Raw genomic sequence first — 13915 nt, forward strand, 5'->3', positions numbered from 1 at the left:
AGTGAATGGAGTGGTTAAGAACAGGCTCTAGAAGCAAAATGAATTAAACCTGGCTCAGTTATTTCCCAGCTGTCTGACCTCAGGGAAATCATTTAACCTCGATGTGCACCAGTTTATTCAGCTTTAAAACGACGGAAATAATCATACCTACCTCTTGGGACTGATATGAGGATGGGAATGAATTGATAAATATCAAGGAATTAAAATGCTACCTGGCACATGCGTAGCATGGGATCTATAAATGTTAGATATTATCATTGTTGTTACTGAATTAAATCCCATGAAGGTAGGGGTATTTGTCTGTTTTGGTTACTCGTCTGCTTTGGAACAGTGCCTGGCACTTAATAGGTGCTCCGTAAATATTTTGGGGGTAAATAAATATCATCATTACAATCAGCTAGAACTCTTTTGCAATGCAGACATTATTTATTTTGACCAGAAGAGGGCAGCAAGTAGCTATGACTTACAGTCATTCTGGACAAGGGGATTTTAAATGTTAATTTTGAAGGGAAACAGGACTGTCCCCTCCGAGCCAGCTGGTGGGTTGAAAGGTTGCTGTTGCACCTGTATGAGTGGCCCCTACCCCTCCCACTTACCTTTATGCAGTTAGGATGATTGGCAGAAATTCCAACTCACGACAAACCTTGCTTCAATATTCTCACAGGGCCAACTTATTTTCAACTTCCTTCTTCCTGTCCTTCCTCCTTCCCTCTCTCCCTCCCTTCTTTCCCTCCTCCCTTCTCTTTCTCTAATTATGTCTCTCTCTCTCTCTCTCTCTCTCTCTCTCTCTCTCTCTCTCTGTCACACACACACACACACACACTCACTCCAATGCATCAAGCTAGTATACTGTACACATTCCCAGATTCTATCTGTACTACTGCAACTTGTACTCCAAACCATTAAGTCTAGAGAGGATATTCTTCCCAATCAATTAGTGTTGCTAAATATAGTATAATAGAAAGAACATCTGATAGATTAAAAACTAGACCCAGAGAGGTACTGTAGCTTGGTCAAAGACACACAGCAATTAGTTGCAAAGTTACAGCATAAGCCAGGACATTCTGCTCTGTCCATCCCACCAGGTCATCACTCACCTCTCCTTCTACCCACAGAGAAGACTCAAGCGGTCCCCATTTATTGATCCAATCAATGTGATCATCAGCTTCTGACCCCAGATGCTATTCCCCTGAGCTCTGCAATGGAAGAGCTGACTGCTTCCCAGGGCATCCCCCTGGGAGGTCCAGGCACAGAGGACAGTCAGCAAACACTGCCTACTTGTCCCTCAGCAAACTCGACCCCTGCCCACACCTCTCAAGTTTCCTCCATGACCCAGTGCAAGTCCATCTTCCCCAATGACAGGGCCCACACCGGCAAAGTCAAGGTGAGGACCTGGGTAGCACCTGGGTAGCGTAGCACAGAGAGCCCTACTTCTCACAGGCAGCTTCTAGCGTGCCTGGCGGCTGGAACGGTTCCCACACTTCAGCCTCAAGGCTGTCCCAGAGTCTCAGCTCACGGGTGGCCCACTGCTACAGCCTCCCCAGTTTTCTTAAGATAGTGTCTTTCCCAATCATTATCCAAAAAATCTATAGAAAAAAGTATTTGAGATTCCTACTGAAAAACAAATTTCCATACGAATTAATGAATTAAAGAAAGAAAACTTAAAAAGAAAATTTAGAAAACTGGAAAAAAATGCGGTTGACCTGTTCTATTATCTCAGATTAGAGAGATTTCCTTCATCATTACAGCAAAGGTAGAAAATATAAAGGAAAAGATTTACAGAATTGATTACATAAAATTAAAAAGCTCCATGCCCCCAAGAAACATCAAAAACAAAATCAAAAGCGAGTAACAATTGGGAAAAGTTTGGCTACATGTATGAGAGACAAAGGATGAATATCCTAAACCAGAATATCAGAGGAAAACGGATGACGAATCTGAACCGACAACCTAAAAATACAAACTCACAGCAATACAGAACACGTTCAATCTCACTGGTCATGAAATATAAGTAAAATGCAAGTTTTTTTGCATCTTAAAGTGGCAAATTGCGAAATTGCATAGTGTCAGTGAAGATGTGAAGCCACAGGCCCCCATTCTGCTGGTGGCACATTTCTGGGGGCCATGGTTAGCTTACAGGTGTCCATCGTGAACGCTTTTTTCCATAGCCTTTATCACCATCACTGTGTTTATTTATTACTTATTCCCCCTCACCGCTTCCCCCTACCAGGTCAATATGCACCTTGGTGACAGGGACATTGCTTACTTGTCTGTCCCAAGCACTTAGAACAGCACTAGCCCATAACTAGGGTGGTCAACATACACCTAATGAATGAATGATTGAACTTTTGCCCCAGTAATTCTACTCTTAGGAACTGATCCTAAGGCAACCATCAGAGATCTACAACAAGATTTATATCCAAGGATGTTCATTTCAGCAGATAATAGTCAAATTTTGCAAATCATTTAAATGTCCAAAATAGGGGCTTAATAAACAAACATCCTCATTAGAGACTACAATAATAAAGTCATTAAAATCATGTTGTAGATGATATAATGATATGGAGTTTCTAGATATAGTGTATTGTGAAGAAGGCAGGTCACATAATACTGTTTTCTAGAGAATTTCTGGAGAAATTCTCCAGAAATCTTTTGTATATAATACCATTGTAATATATATAAAATACATGTTATATATATACACATATATTTGATATATACACACATATGATATATGCATGCATATATAAACATAGGAAATATGATCTATGCATATAATATACACACGTGCATACATGCATATAAAAACTTGTGTAAGAACACTGACATTTTAAGTATTTATGTCTAATACTTGGTGTGATCAAGTATTGAAAAGTTTGCCTTTTTTTCTTGACTCATGCATCTTTCCAAGGTTTTTACAACAAGCCTGTTTTGCTTTGGGGAATCAGGTAAGAACACAACGTAGCACCCAATATTACTCAAGTTGACTCTGGTCCCAGGTAGCTAACAGCTCAGGGGTGACCCTGCACCAACAGAGGGCGGGTGCTGGCTAGGCCCTGCCTCCTTGCTCAGCGGGGCTGCCGCTCACCCTTCTAGGGAGCCGGAAGCCCGAAGCGCGGAGAAGCCTAAGTGCGCAGCGCAGTGGTGACCGTCCAGAGCTTTCCCTTTTCTCAGCGTAAGTTCCGCGCTCCCTCTCAGTGTCTCCTCGGACCGCCTTACGAACCGGCACACGAATCCTTGTCTCAGCAGTTGCCTTTCGGGGGACCAGGCTAAGCCACACAAACGTGATTTAACATTCCTGCCCATTCCTAGGAACAACTCCCTTTGTGAAGCATTTCACAAACAAAGGAAGAGTCTCTTTAAAACGGATTCTCAGTTCGCAGTGAGTCTTGACCGGCTTCTGGCCTTTCCGTGCTGGCCGGGAGTTTCCATCTGGTCAGCATGCGAGGAACGTCCGCCAAGCACGTGCGATGGAAAGAGCTCATGTGTTGGCCGCTCCTGTCTTTGGCCCACTTTCAGTCTCTCAGTGTCCCTGAACTGAGAAGAGTTCATCATGGGAGTGAAGACCATCCTGACCTTGATTCATCCCCCTGGAAAGAGTTGCTGGGTAGAGCAGCCACCTGAGGGAGCTCAGAGCTTCAGAGGAGCTCAGAAGAACAGTGAGGATCGGAGGGGCTTCCAAATCAATAAATGCAGGGGATCTATTTACCCTAGCACCCCCTCAGGCTGTGATGCCGGCGCATCTGCCCACAGCGGATCTGGATCAAGCGCCCTGCATTGCTGTAAGATGTCATTAACACATAGCCTCCTTTACAATCAGGGCTGGTGAGGACTTCAGAGATCACCTAGTTCAAGGGGGATGGGGTGTAGGCAACTGCCCTAAGCGTCCCAGAGCAAATTCATATGCAAAGCTACGACAAGAACTCACTAAAAAGCAATAATTATCATGGAGCAACTGCAAATTCCCCCATTCCAAGGTCTGACTTTTGTTCTAAGAATTTGCTCAGTGGTAGCTGTCATCCTCCCTTTGGCCAGAAGAGGGCAGACACTTGCCATCGATGGAAGTGGAGAGGAAGCAGATATTTTTTAGGCTGGAATAACATCTCCCAATAAGGTCATTCTGCTCTAATGAGAGTTGCAGCTCAAAAGAAAATTCTTGACTCTTCTGCTGCAAATATGCCACTGAAGAGACAGATTCAGAGACTGAAGATCTCTTTTTAGTTCCAACTTCGTCATTTCACTTCTTTGAACCTCACTCCTTTATTATGTAGTCACTATGTGACTGTGAAGAGGAAATATTAAGGAAAAATATGTAAATTATAAAGTTCCATATTACAAAACACATGCACATGAAAAAAGGAGTTCAACAGTAATGGTGTGTGTGTGTGTGTGTGTGTGTGTGTGTGTGTGTGTGAGACAGAGAGCTGGACAAAGGAGAGATCCAGGCTGAGGGAGGAAATTCTCCAGCAGTTGAAACCAACCCATTTTGCACTTACGTCTTAACTACTTTTATTTACATTTCAAACTGTGCTTATTTAAAAGTTAAAGATGTGCTTTACCTATTGAATCTGTGTGTGGGAAAAAGTGAAATTCACAGATACACTTGTAAAGTCCTACAATTTAGTTGAAAAATATTGCTGAATACAAAGGCAGGTATTGGCGATACAGGCATACCTTGGAGATACTGCAGGTCTGGCTCCAGATCACTGTGATAAAGTGAATACCACAATAAAAGGACTCACATGGATTTTTTGGTTTCCCAATGCATATAAAAGTTACGTTTACACCATACTATAGTCTATTCAGTGTGCAGTAGCATCATGTTTGAAAAACAACGGACATACCTCAATTAAAAAACACTTTAGGGCTTCCCTGGTGGCGCAGTGCTTGAGAGTCCGCCTGCCGATGCAGGAGACGCGGGTTCGTGCCCCGTTTCGGGAAGATCCCACATGCCGCGGAGCGGCTGGGCCCGTGAGCCATGGCTGCTGAGCCTGCGCGTCCGGAGCCTGTGCTCCGCAAATGGGAGAGGCCACAACAGTGAGAGGCCCGCATAACGCAAGAAAAAAAAAAAAAAAAAAAAAAAACACTTTATTGCTCAAAAACGCTAAACATCATCTGACAACAGAGGGTCGCCGTAAACCTTCAATTTGTAAAAACTGCAGTAACTGCAAAGTGCAATAAAACAAGGTATGCCTGTATTAATTTTAAAAACTCTTAAGTGTTTTAGTGGTCACATGTGCATGAGAAGCAAAAAGGTAAGAAGTGCATAATTTTGCAAATCTAGTGCCATTTTCTTAGGATGTCGAGCCCTAGTAGAAGCATTATTTTCACACTAATCTGTGCCAGCTGGAGCAATGCTGCAGTCTGAGTATCAAATTCTAGAACAATGAGAAACTAGAAGGTACTTAATAGGTGCTCAGTCATGAGGCAAGGGTCCAGAAACCACATCTGGAGGAGGGGCTGAGGAATCAAGACGTGAGCCTGAAGGAGAGCAGTCCTGGGTGGGACAGGACCTGTGGGAGGAACTGCAGTCAGAACAAAAAGGCCAAAGTCGCAAAGGGGGTCGGGTCTCAATACTGAAGGGTCTTCTCAACCACCGAAGCTAAGTGCACGATCATAGAGACAGGAAGCTCTGGGCACTGGGGTGGATCCAGGAGTGCCCGAAGAGCCCTCTGATGTCAGGAGAAAAAAAACGCACCACTGACACCGTCTCAGAAACCAAGTCATCCCTGTACAATGAAAGTCATCCCTGTAGCGAATGTGACGGGCAAGAGCAAGCAGCCGAAGTCAGAATGGTTCCCGTAGCACAAAAGTACGAGAGGACCTTGAAATACAGGGAGTGAGGCATAGGCTCATGGAAGTCAGGCTACACCCACATATTAAGCCTAATCAACTGCACTAACGTATCCTGATGCTGAATGGCAGTGAAAGGAGCAGGGTCTGATTGAATCAAGGGAAGAAGGGCATCTCCAGCAGTCAGAGAGAATGGGATGAACTGAGGTGCATTCACTGGCTCACCCACCAATGCTCCCCATCTGGACTCCCACACTGTGCTAAGCACTCTTCAGGGAGCTGTATTTCCTCTGGAGGTACAGGGATGATCCCTCAGGCTTCGTCATGGTTGAGATGTTATTTCTTTCAAGGGCTCTCATTTCTCTGTGCTTTTATCCCCTGTGCACCAAAAACCTCCCATTTCCTCTTTTAGCTTCCATGGTTACCCAACAATAGCAAGGAAGAACATGTCCTTGATGATGGAGACACAAGGCGTGTCTAACGCTTCACTGTTGAGACTGCATGGGAATTGCCACCAATTGAGACTCCCCGATGTGACCAGGCAGCCTCTCAAAGCTGGATCAGTTTGAAAAAGTTGACAAAATAGAGTTTCTAGAACTGCCAAGATGAGGATGAGACCCAATACCAACCTCCCTTCTGACACTTCTGTAGAGCTTCTCAAGGTACCTGCCAGAGCCCTGAGGGGTCTGACTTCCAAAGGCTTCACCAGCTCTTAGGTATCAGAATTGAGACATCATCTCAGTTCTGAGAAACGATTAGGACTACTGAGAGGTCATGAGAGAAACCACTTATTTCATTTTTATGGACGTTTTCTTCCCCTAAGGGGAAAATGTAGGACTCACACCTCGTGAACCCAATGGCTTAACCAACATAAAACTGATTGTTTTCTATGGGAAATAGCAATTGTACCTTACTTGTTTGATGAATATAATCGTAAATTCTCTTATTTTTTAAAGGCAGATAGTTGGGGAATTTTATACTTCTTTTCCATAATATTCTTCAAAACTACTTTAAAAATTTAAGATAATTTGTAAAATGCATACATGGCCAATAAGTAACTTTTGCTCTAGGTTGATAGTCCTAAATAAAGGCTTTTTCTCACCTCTTGAAGGGTTTCTTGAAGTCTCCAACTGATTGAAAACAATTGTATTCAACCTGCATTGCTGAAACTGAGAACTTGTTCAGCAGAACTCCAAGCTCATTTCATGTTCGTGGAGAAAACAGAACACACAGAGGGACAGGCTGCAACTTCTCTCCTTTTGACCTAAAGTTTCTCCTCTAACATCCATCGGTTATTTCTCTCCTGTCTCTGGATAAAAGTGACCTTTCACTCTTTCAAAGCTAACTCATCAGCTTGTGTCCTTTATCCCAAGTCTCTGACCTTCCTTGGGGCTTATAGTACTTCATCATTGTCCTGACTTCATGGCTGACTCCCACCCCTCAGAGCTTACAAACTCAGTCCCATTCTCTCCCCAGACTCTGGTTCCTCCTGGACCACCGTCCTACCTTTTTCCTTCCCATCATGAGCACTCTAATGTCTGCCCTTGCCATGAGGTCCCACATGTCCAAACCCTCAAATCCAACAGGTCTTATTCAATCTTTAAATGCTGTTGAATCTCTCAGGGTATTGAACTTTTTTTCCCTTGGGTCTGGTTCTTTCTTTGGCTTCTTTGACACCTTGCGTGCCTGTGAGTCATGTACCTCAGTTTCTTCCTCTCACCTCTTGAATGGGCTATGCCCGGTTCATCGCTCACAGCTATCTGACGCTTTGCTGCTCTGCCAAGCTGAACTTCATTCTCAGTGATGATGGCTGCAAAGCCTCCTGCCCTGACTGGTCTGCTGCTTCTCTTGTTTCCAACTGCTAGCTTGTCAATTCCTCCAGAAAATGGCTTTTAAAACCCCAAACTCCAAACTCCTCATCTGGCCCACTGTAATTCATCTTTTCCGATTGTGTACCCAGCTCAAAATGGATTCTCCATTCTTTAGAAACTGATGTCAATCCACAGGGTAAGCTGCTAGCAGCCATTTGACTTGGCTTCCTGATCACAGGTGATCTGCACAGGGGCAGCCACCTGCCTGAGACTGAGCCACTCACGCACCCTCCCCTAGTTTTGAAGCGAGAGAGACAAAGACTTGGACCAGTTAATGGTAGTGTTTTAGGGGAAATGTCCACGAATTCCTGGTGCTGGGTGCTCTCGGAAAGTTCTACTAAAGTCCCTCTTTTAGTTAAGCTTGCTAGACTTGGCTTCTAGTACTTACAGACCCTTAGGTAATAGTTTCACTGATACTCTTCCTCTCCAAAAGTCCCTAATTCTGTCAAGGGCCCTAACGTTCCCTCACCTAGGAGGGCTTGAAATTTGACTCTGCTCTTGCTTTTTATGAGGTCCACATTCAGAATGCTCAGGCCTTGCCGGTTTTATCTCCAAAATTAATCCCCTCTTCTCCCTGGTTCCAGGGTTTGTGATCTTTTTGCTGGGCTTGTCCAGCCTTTCTGTCGCTCCAGCAGTAACTCTGATCATATCACTTTTCTGCCTAAAACTCTAGGCTGAGTCTGATAGCTCTTCCCATAGCATTAAGGACCCTTCTCATTCTGGCTCACAGATGCATGGGGTCCATCTTCTGCTATATCCACTCCTTTTATGTGCCAGTCAGGCCTGATGACCAGCTTTGTCCACACATTCTCTGTTCTTCACTTCCTCTGTGATCTTTTACTGTTGTTCCCTTTGTCCTTCAGCCCACGTCAAATCTTACTTCTTCCCCTTTAAGGCCTCAGGCCCTTTCCACATCTCCTTAGGAGAAACTCTCATCCATCCTCTGGGGCGGGAGATTACTTGTCGTGTTTTAAGTTCATCTTCCCTTCCAGACTGTGAAGCATGGGCTACATTTAATTCCTGGCACCACAGTGGTCGATCAGAAGTGGATGTTGAGTGCATTGGATTAAACACCATCAGATGTTTACCAGGACAGGAAAAGGCCTGAGAGAAAAGCCAAAGCCAAAGTATTTCCTCCCATCACTGTTTACCATGGTTTTAGCCAAAATTGGGGAAAAGAAAGGATGGAGAAGGAGTGCCGAGTAGGTGAATTAAATGGACTGTGCCCCGAACCTCCAGGCATCAATGTCTGAAAAACAGGACACTCACGAAATTGTCTTTAAAATCCAGAAAGAACATAGTTACACAGCTTCAGAGTTTAAAATGCATTTCCATACACATTAACTGACTTAATTTGCACTGCCACCCCGTGAAGCACTTAAAGTTTATGAATGCCAGTTTGTAGGTGAGGGAACAGCCAGGTCAGGTGGCTTCAACAAGGTCATGCTATGTAATAAATGTTGGGCCTCTGCTAGGAAACTCTGCCTTCTAATCTCAGATCCAGTATTCTTTCTCTCTGCTGTACCATGTTGTCTCCCCAATGGCAGAGTTAAAGTACAATGAAACAGGCTATTTGGGGAAGTGGTCATAGGTAGGAGGGTCATAATTTACTTCTAAATCATGTACATTTTCCCCCCACCCTTTCTGTCACACATGCCAGCCTAGGTAGGTTAACCATCCAGTGCAGAAAATGTTACCCTATTTCCAGAAATATATACCACCCCCAAACACTTTGATTTGATGGCAAAATATTTTAATTTTTCATAGAGCTGTTTCCCCCTACCTCACAGACGCAAAAGATTCTGAAAAGATTCTGCATGCACGTGTTCTGGCTGAGCATGAGGACGAGGTGTGCATATACATATATGCATATACATACAGGTTTATTTAAATGATCAGATCTACACTTTCGGAGGCTGTTTGAAGCATCTTATCAAAAGAAAACACATTTTAAGCAAGAGGTTAAAAAAGCATTTCAGACCCAGAGGCCATTTAATACAATAAATCCTACTTGGGTAGTTTAGCAAACATTTTTTAAAACCCACATCCAACAGACTGGTTAGTATTGGATATACAGATTTGGTTTCAAAGCTGAAATGCCCCTGGTGTAACAGACCTTCTCATGAAATTCAGTTATTTTATATTATGCCGTAAAAAATAAGGGCACATATCTATGGACAACTTAAATATTAACTCGATAGGCTACCTGGTGATATAAATAGGGGAAAAAAAAGTGGTCACGGACTAAGAAGACTATGACACCAGCCAATCTTGGACAGCAAAGAATGTTAAACTCTATCTTAGAATCTAAAACAGGAAAAAAAGGAATCAAATATTCCACTCCATATAGACCCCATCTGGCCCAAACCATCCCCCAAGGAGTGCACCCCCAACACATGAGGTTGACTAACCACCTGCTACAGCTGTTACTATGTCACTAATTAACAATGATCACAGAACATGTGTCGTACCAGAGGGTTTGTTATCATACACAATGCATTAGTGGCTGCAGGAATCTTCCTCCAAGAGTTACCATCAGAAGGCAATCTGACAAACATCCACACTGCTGGTCCAAGTAAACCACAGCTAAGAGACAGAGCATTCATCTGCACGTGGAGCTCTCTGGCACGCTCCCCACTCTAGTTAGAGGGGCTGGGGCGTGGGGGACAGTCCCAGCCGGGTGCTGCAGCCTCCTACTCCTGGGCCTCCTTGCGGGTCAACTTGTAGATCTCGGTGGGTCCGTCCACGTGAGTGATAGTGGTGGTGAGCTGGAGTTCTTCCCCACTGTGGACACCCAGATCGCCTGAAACAGGGGTTTTGGTGTTAGATGTGATCAAGGAGGAAGGAGAAAGCTGGGATTCGCCTCAGTAACAACCGCCCAACACCAGAGCTCTTTCACATTCTGAGCTTAGAGAAAAAACCAGGGCACAGACACCTAAAACCAGGGCTGACTCTCACCCTTTGCACTTGGACTCGCCAGTAATTTCTTAGCATTTCCGTCTCCCAGAGAAGACATTTTAAGGATAGATGAGTCAGCTTACTGCCTACATTATTCGTAATATTATTAACATTTAATAGAGCTTACTTTGTGCCTGACGCTATTCTTGATGCTTTATACGTGATGGTTGAAATTTGTCAAATGCGTCTTCTGCGTCTATTGACACGACCATGTGGTTTTTGCCGTATTTAATCCTCACGAGAGCCCTCCGAGGCAGGAACTCTGGTCTTGCCAGCTTTACAGGTGAGGAAGCTGGGAGGGGGGTCAGGAAGAGGAGCAGACACACGATGGAGCCGGGAACTAGGCCAAGGAAGGTAGGTCTGACTCCAAAATCATGTACACATTCGCTGTGAATAATTTACAAAGCAGCTACGGCCATGTGAAGGTAAAGACGACCTGTCTATATTTACCAACAGATTGGACAGGGCACTACGTGTAATGCCTTTAGGAATAATTAGGGGTTTTCTCCTCCAGGAAAATAGCATAAGAAATGTGCTCTGAATTTTCTGTTGCCCCCAGGATTCTACACAACACCAGTGTTCTGGAGTCATCACCAGTGGACAAAGGTATTCCTCTGCTAAAATGGAATAATGTGGCCTCTTCTCAACTAGCAGGAGAAAAATAAGTTTCTGTGTTAAACCCTTAGAGTCTGCTACCTGCTGTAAGACCATCAAGTGAATATATAGTTGGCAAAGGGAAAACGAAAAACACCAAGACCCAGTGGTTCTCAGTTAGACTGTATGTGGGGTGCACATGTACAGGCATATTTGCAGAGAGGGGTGCTGGAGAACAAAAGGTTAAGGTTATGTCTGGGATTTTTTTTTTTTTTTACTTACATTGTACACATATGATTTCATAGTTTCTGGAATTGAAGTTTTTCCTACTTCAAAGCATGGAATTAAACACACAAGCGCTGTTTTCAATTGGGATTCCATACTATTACTTAGAAGAAAGCGCTGGCCCAACTAATATCTTGTCACTAGTTTAGGAACTGCTGGGCATCCATTAATCTGATGGCCTTAGGACCCTAGGGGTCACCCAACTCACTGTCCCTGCAGGCTGCTTGGCTGGTGCCCTTCATGTGTGCCACGGGGTATTCGTTTTTCACTGTAGACCCTCAGCAGCTGTGCAACTAAGTCACTCTTATGAAATGCTGGAATTGCAGTTCTCTACCCAGAAGAATCTTTAGTCCCAGAAGCAGGGTCATTAGCTGTTGCAGAAACTGTTAATAGCAATTTGGGGCTGTTCTAGCAAGTGTCCAATCCAAGGACAGGGGGCAGAGCAGGTACCAAAGGGGAATCAGCCCAGACTCCAATGGTATGGCACTTGGCATGCACCAATAGGGTGGAAAGGCTGCTTAAGGGCTTTACACAGAGCTGCCTGGAACCATTAATTATACAATGAGCAAGTTTTCCCAGGTCACTAACTTACATTCTCACTGCTGCAACTTCTAGTCCACTCCTCAGTCAAGAACGGGCTTAAGCCTCAAATTTCTTGGTCAAAGCTAGTTCTGGATTTGCATATCTGGGTGAGCCAACCAAAACTTCAAAGCCAATTTCATGATCTGCATGCCTGAGAGTCATCAAAATTTCAAAGAGAGTCCTGAGCACCCCAGTAGACCCATTAGTACCTCCAAGTGTTTACCTAAGGAATCCCTTTCACTGAAGACTTCGTAGAAATAGATAGTAGATTGTAATTCTACTCAGGTTTTGAACCGAAGGCACCAATTATTTAAGCTTAAAATGTGATTCCAATTAGCAGGTCCTGGAAAATGTGTATGACCGTTACAGATCACATCACGTGAAAAAACAGCCAAAATTACTTGGGCTCTTTAATTTTAACAGGTACCTATATTATAGTGCTTGTCCTATGTCTGACTCCATTCTAAACACTTTACAAATATTTATGCATTTAATCCTCAATACCAGCCCTTTGAGAGAGGTACCATTTCACCATTTCCATTCTTTTGAAGAAGAAACTGAGGCACAGAGAGGTCAAGTAACTTTCCCAAGACCCAAGTTGATAAATAGTGATGTGAGGGGCTTTCCTGGTGGCGCAGTGGTTGAGAGTCCACCTGCCGATGCAGTGGACATGGGTTTGAGCCCTGGTTTGGGAAGATCCCACATGCTGCAGAGCAACTAAGCCTGTGTGCCACAATTACTGAGCTTGCGCTCCAGAGCCTGTGAGCCACACAGGGGACACAGGTTCGTGCCCCGGTCCGGGAAGATCCCACATGCCGCGGAGCGGCTGGGCCCGTGAGCCATGGCCGCTGGGCCTGCGCGTCCGGAGCCTGTGCTCCGCAACGGGAGAGGCCACAACAGGGAGAGGCCCGTGTACCGCAACAACAACAACAACAAAAAATAGTGATGTGGGGTTGAAACCGGAGCAATGAGGCTCCTCAACCTTAGGTTATGCTGACTCTATGTAAATATTCAAGTTTCCAACACCCATTGAGACTGCCAGTGAAGTCAAATCCACATACAACATGTTACTGTCATAGATATATACATACAGTAATTTGGATGAATTGTTCAGCATATTAATTTTGCATTTGCATCTGATGAAAGGAAGTTTATAGCACACAACATCAGTGCACTGATAGTAAGGAGAGCTATTATTTATGAGTATTTACCATATGCACTTTTAGGGGCTTAGCATGCCCTGTATTTCCTAATAAGATGTGAAGACACCAAGGCTCAAATAGGCAACGAATTTCTCTAATGTGACCAGGCTTGCTCCCAGCAGAGCCGGAATGAGGAACTGGATCAATGGGACTCTGGCTAGGAAAATCCATGATTCATGTGTGGTTTCATTGTACCTTGAAGACCAACATTTCCCCCTTAGGGAACGGATGGGAAAATGACAGTGACATAGCAGGAGTAGGGATCCCGCCATTTGTCTCCAAACTCCACAAACCTCCTCTTCTGCCAAGGTCTCACTCCACCTGCTACCCTCCCTCTCTCAGCTTCTGCTGCTCGGTGCACAAACATGTTCAAAGTCTCTTCCCTTCCAAGACAACAAAACAAAACAAACCCTTCTGAAAATGTGATATGTTTCTTATTGGGGGGAGGGGCAGAATAAATGGAAAAGAATAAATTATGAAAGGAAAAGAATTCTTCAGTTTGCAGTAAGTCTCTCTTCCTAGTTATGATGTCACTTCATCTCAGCTAATTAACAGTAAGATGAAGACTTGGGCTTCCCTGGTGGCGCAGTGGTTGGGAGTCCGCCTGCCGATGCAGGGAACACAGGTTCG

The 13915-nt window shown here is 44.3% G+C and overlaps 1 protein-coding gene across 2 annotated transcripts in view; it reads right to left on the bottom strand.

Moving 5' to 3' along the window:
• Window positions 1-9505: 9505 nt before the first annotated feature.
• The window catches only part of WLS (Wnt ligand secretion mediator), a 107030-nt gene continuing 102620 nt past the window's right edge, over window positions 9506-13915 (bottom strand). Inside the window, exon 11 of one of the 2 annotated variants that reach the window (XM_007460113.1) lies at window positions 9506-10467. In XM_007460113.1, the coding sequence (XP_007460175.1) occupies window positions 10358-10467 (110 nt within the window). In that variant the 3' untranslated portion in view covers window positions 9506-10357. The remainder of the gene's footprint in view (window positions 10468-13915) is intronic. The other variant, XM_007460112.1, reaches the window with a different exon arrangement.

Source organism: Lipotes vexillifer, unplaced genomic scaffold, assembly GCF_000442215.2.
Source record: "Lipotes vexillifer unplaced genomic scaffold, Lipotes_vexillifer_v1.1 scaffold134, whole genome shotgun sequence".
Lineage (NCBI taxonomy): Eukaryota > Metazoa > Chordata > Mammalia > Artiodactyla > Lipotidae > Lipotes > Lipotes vexillifer.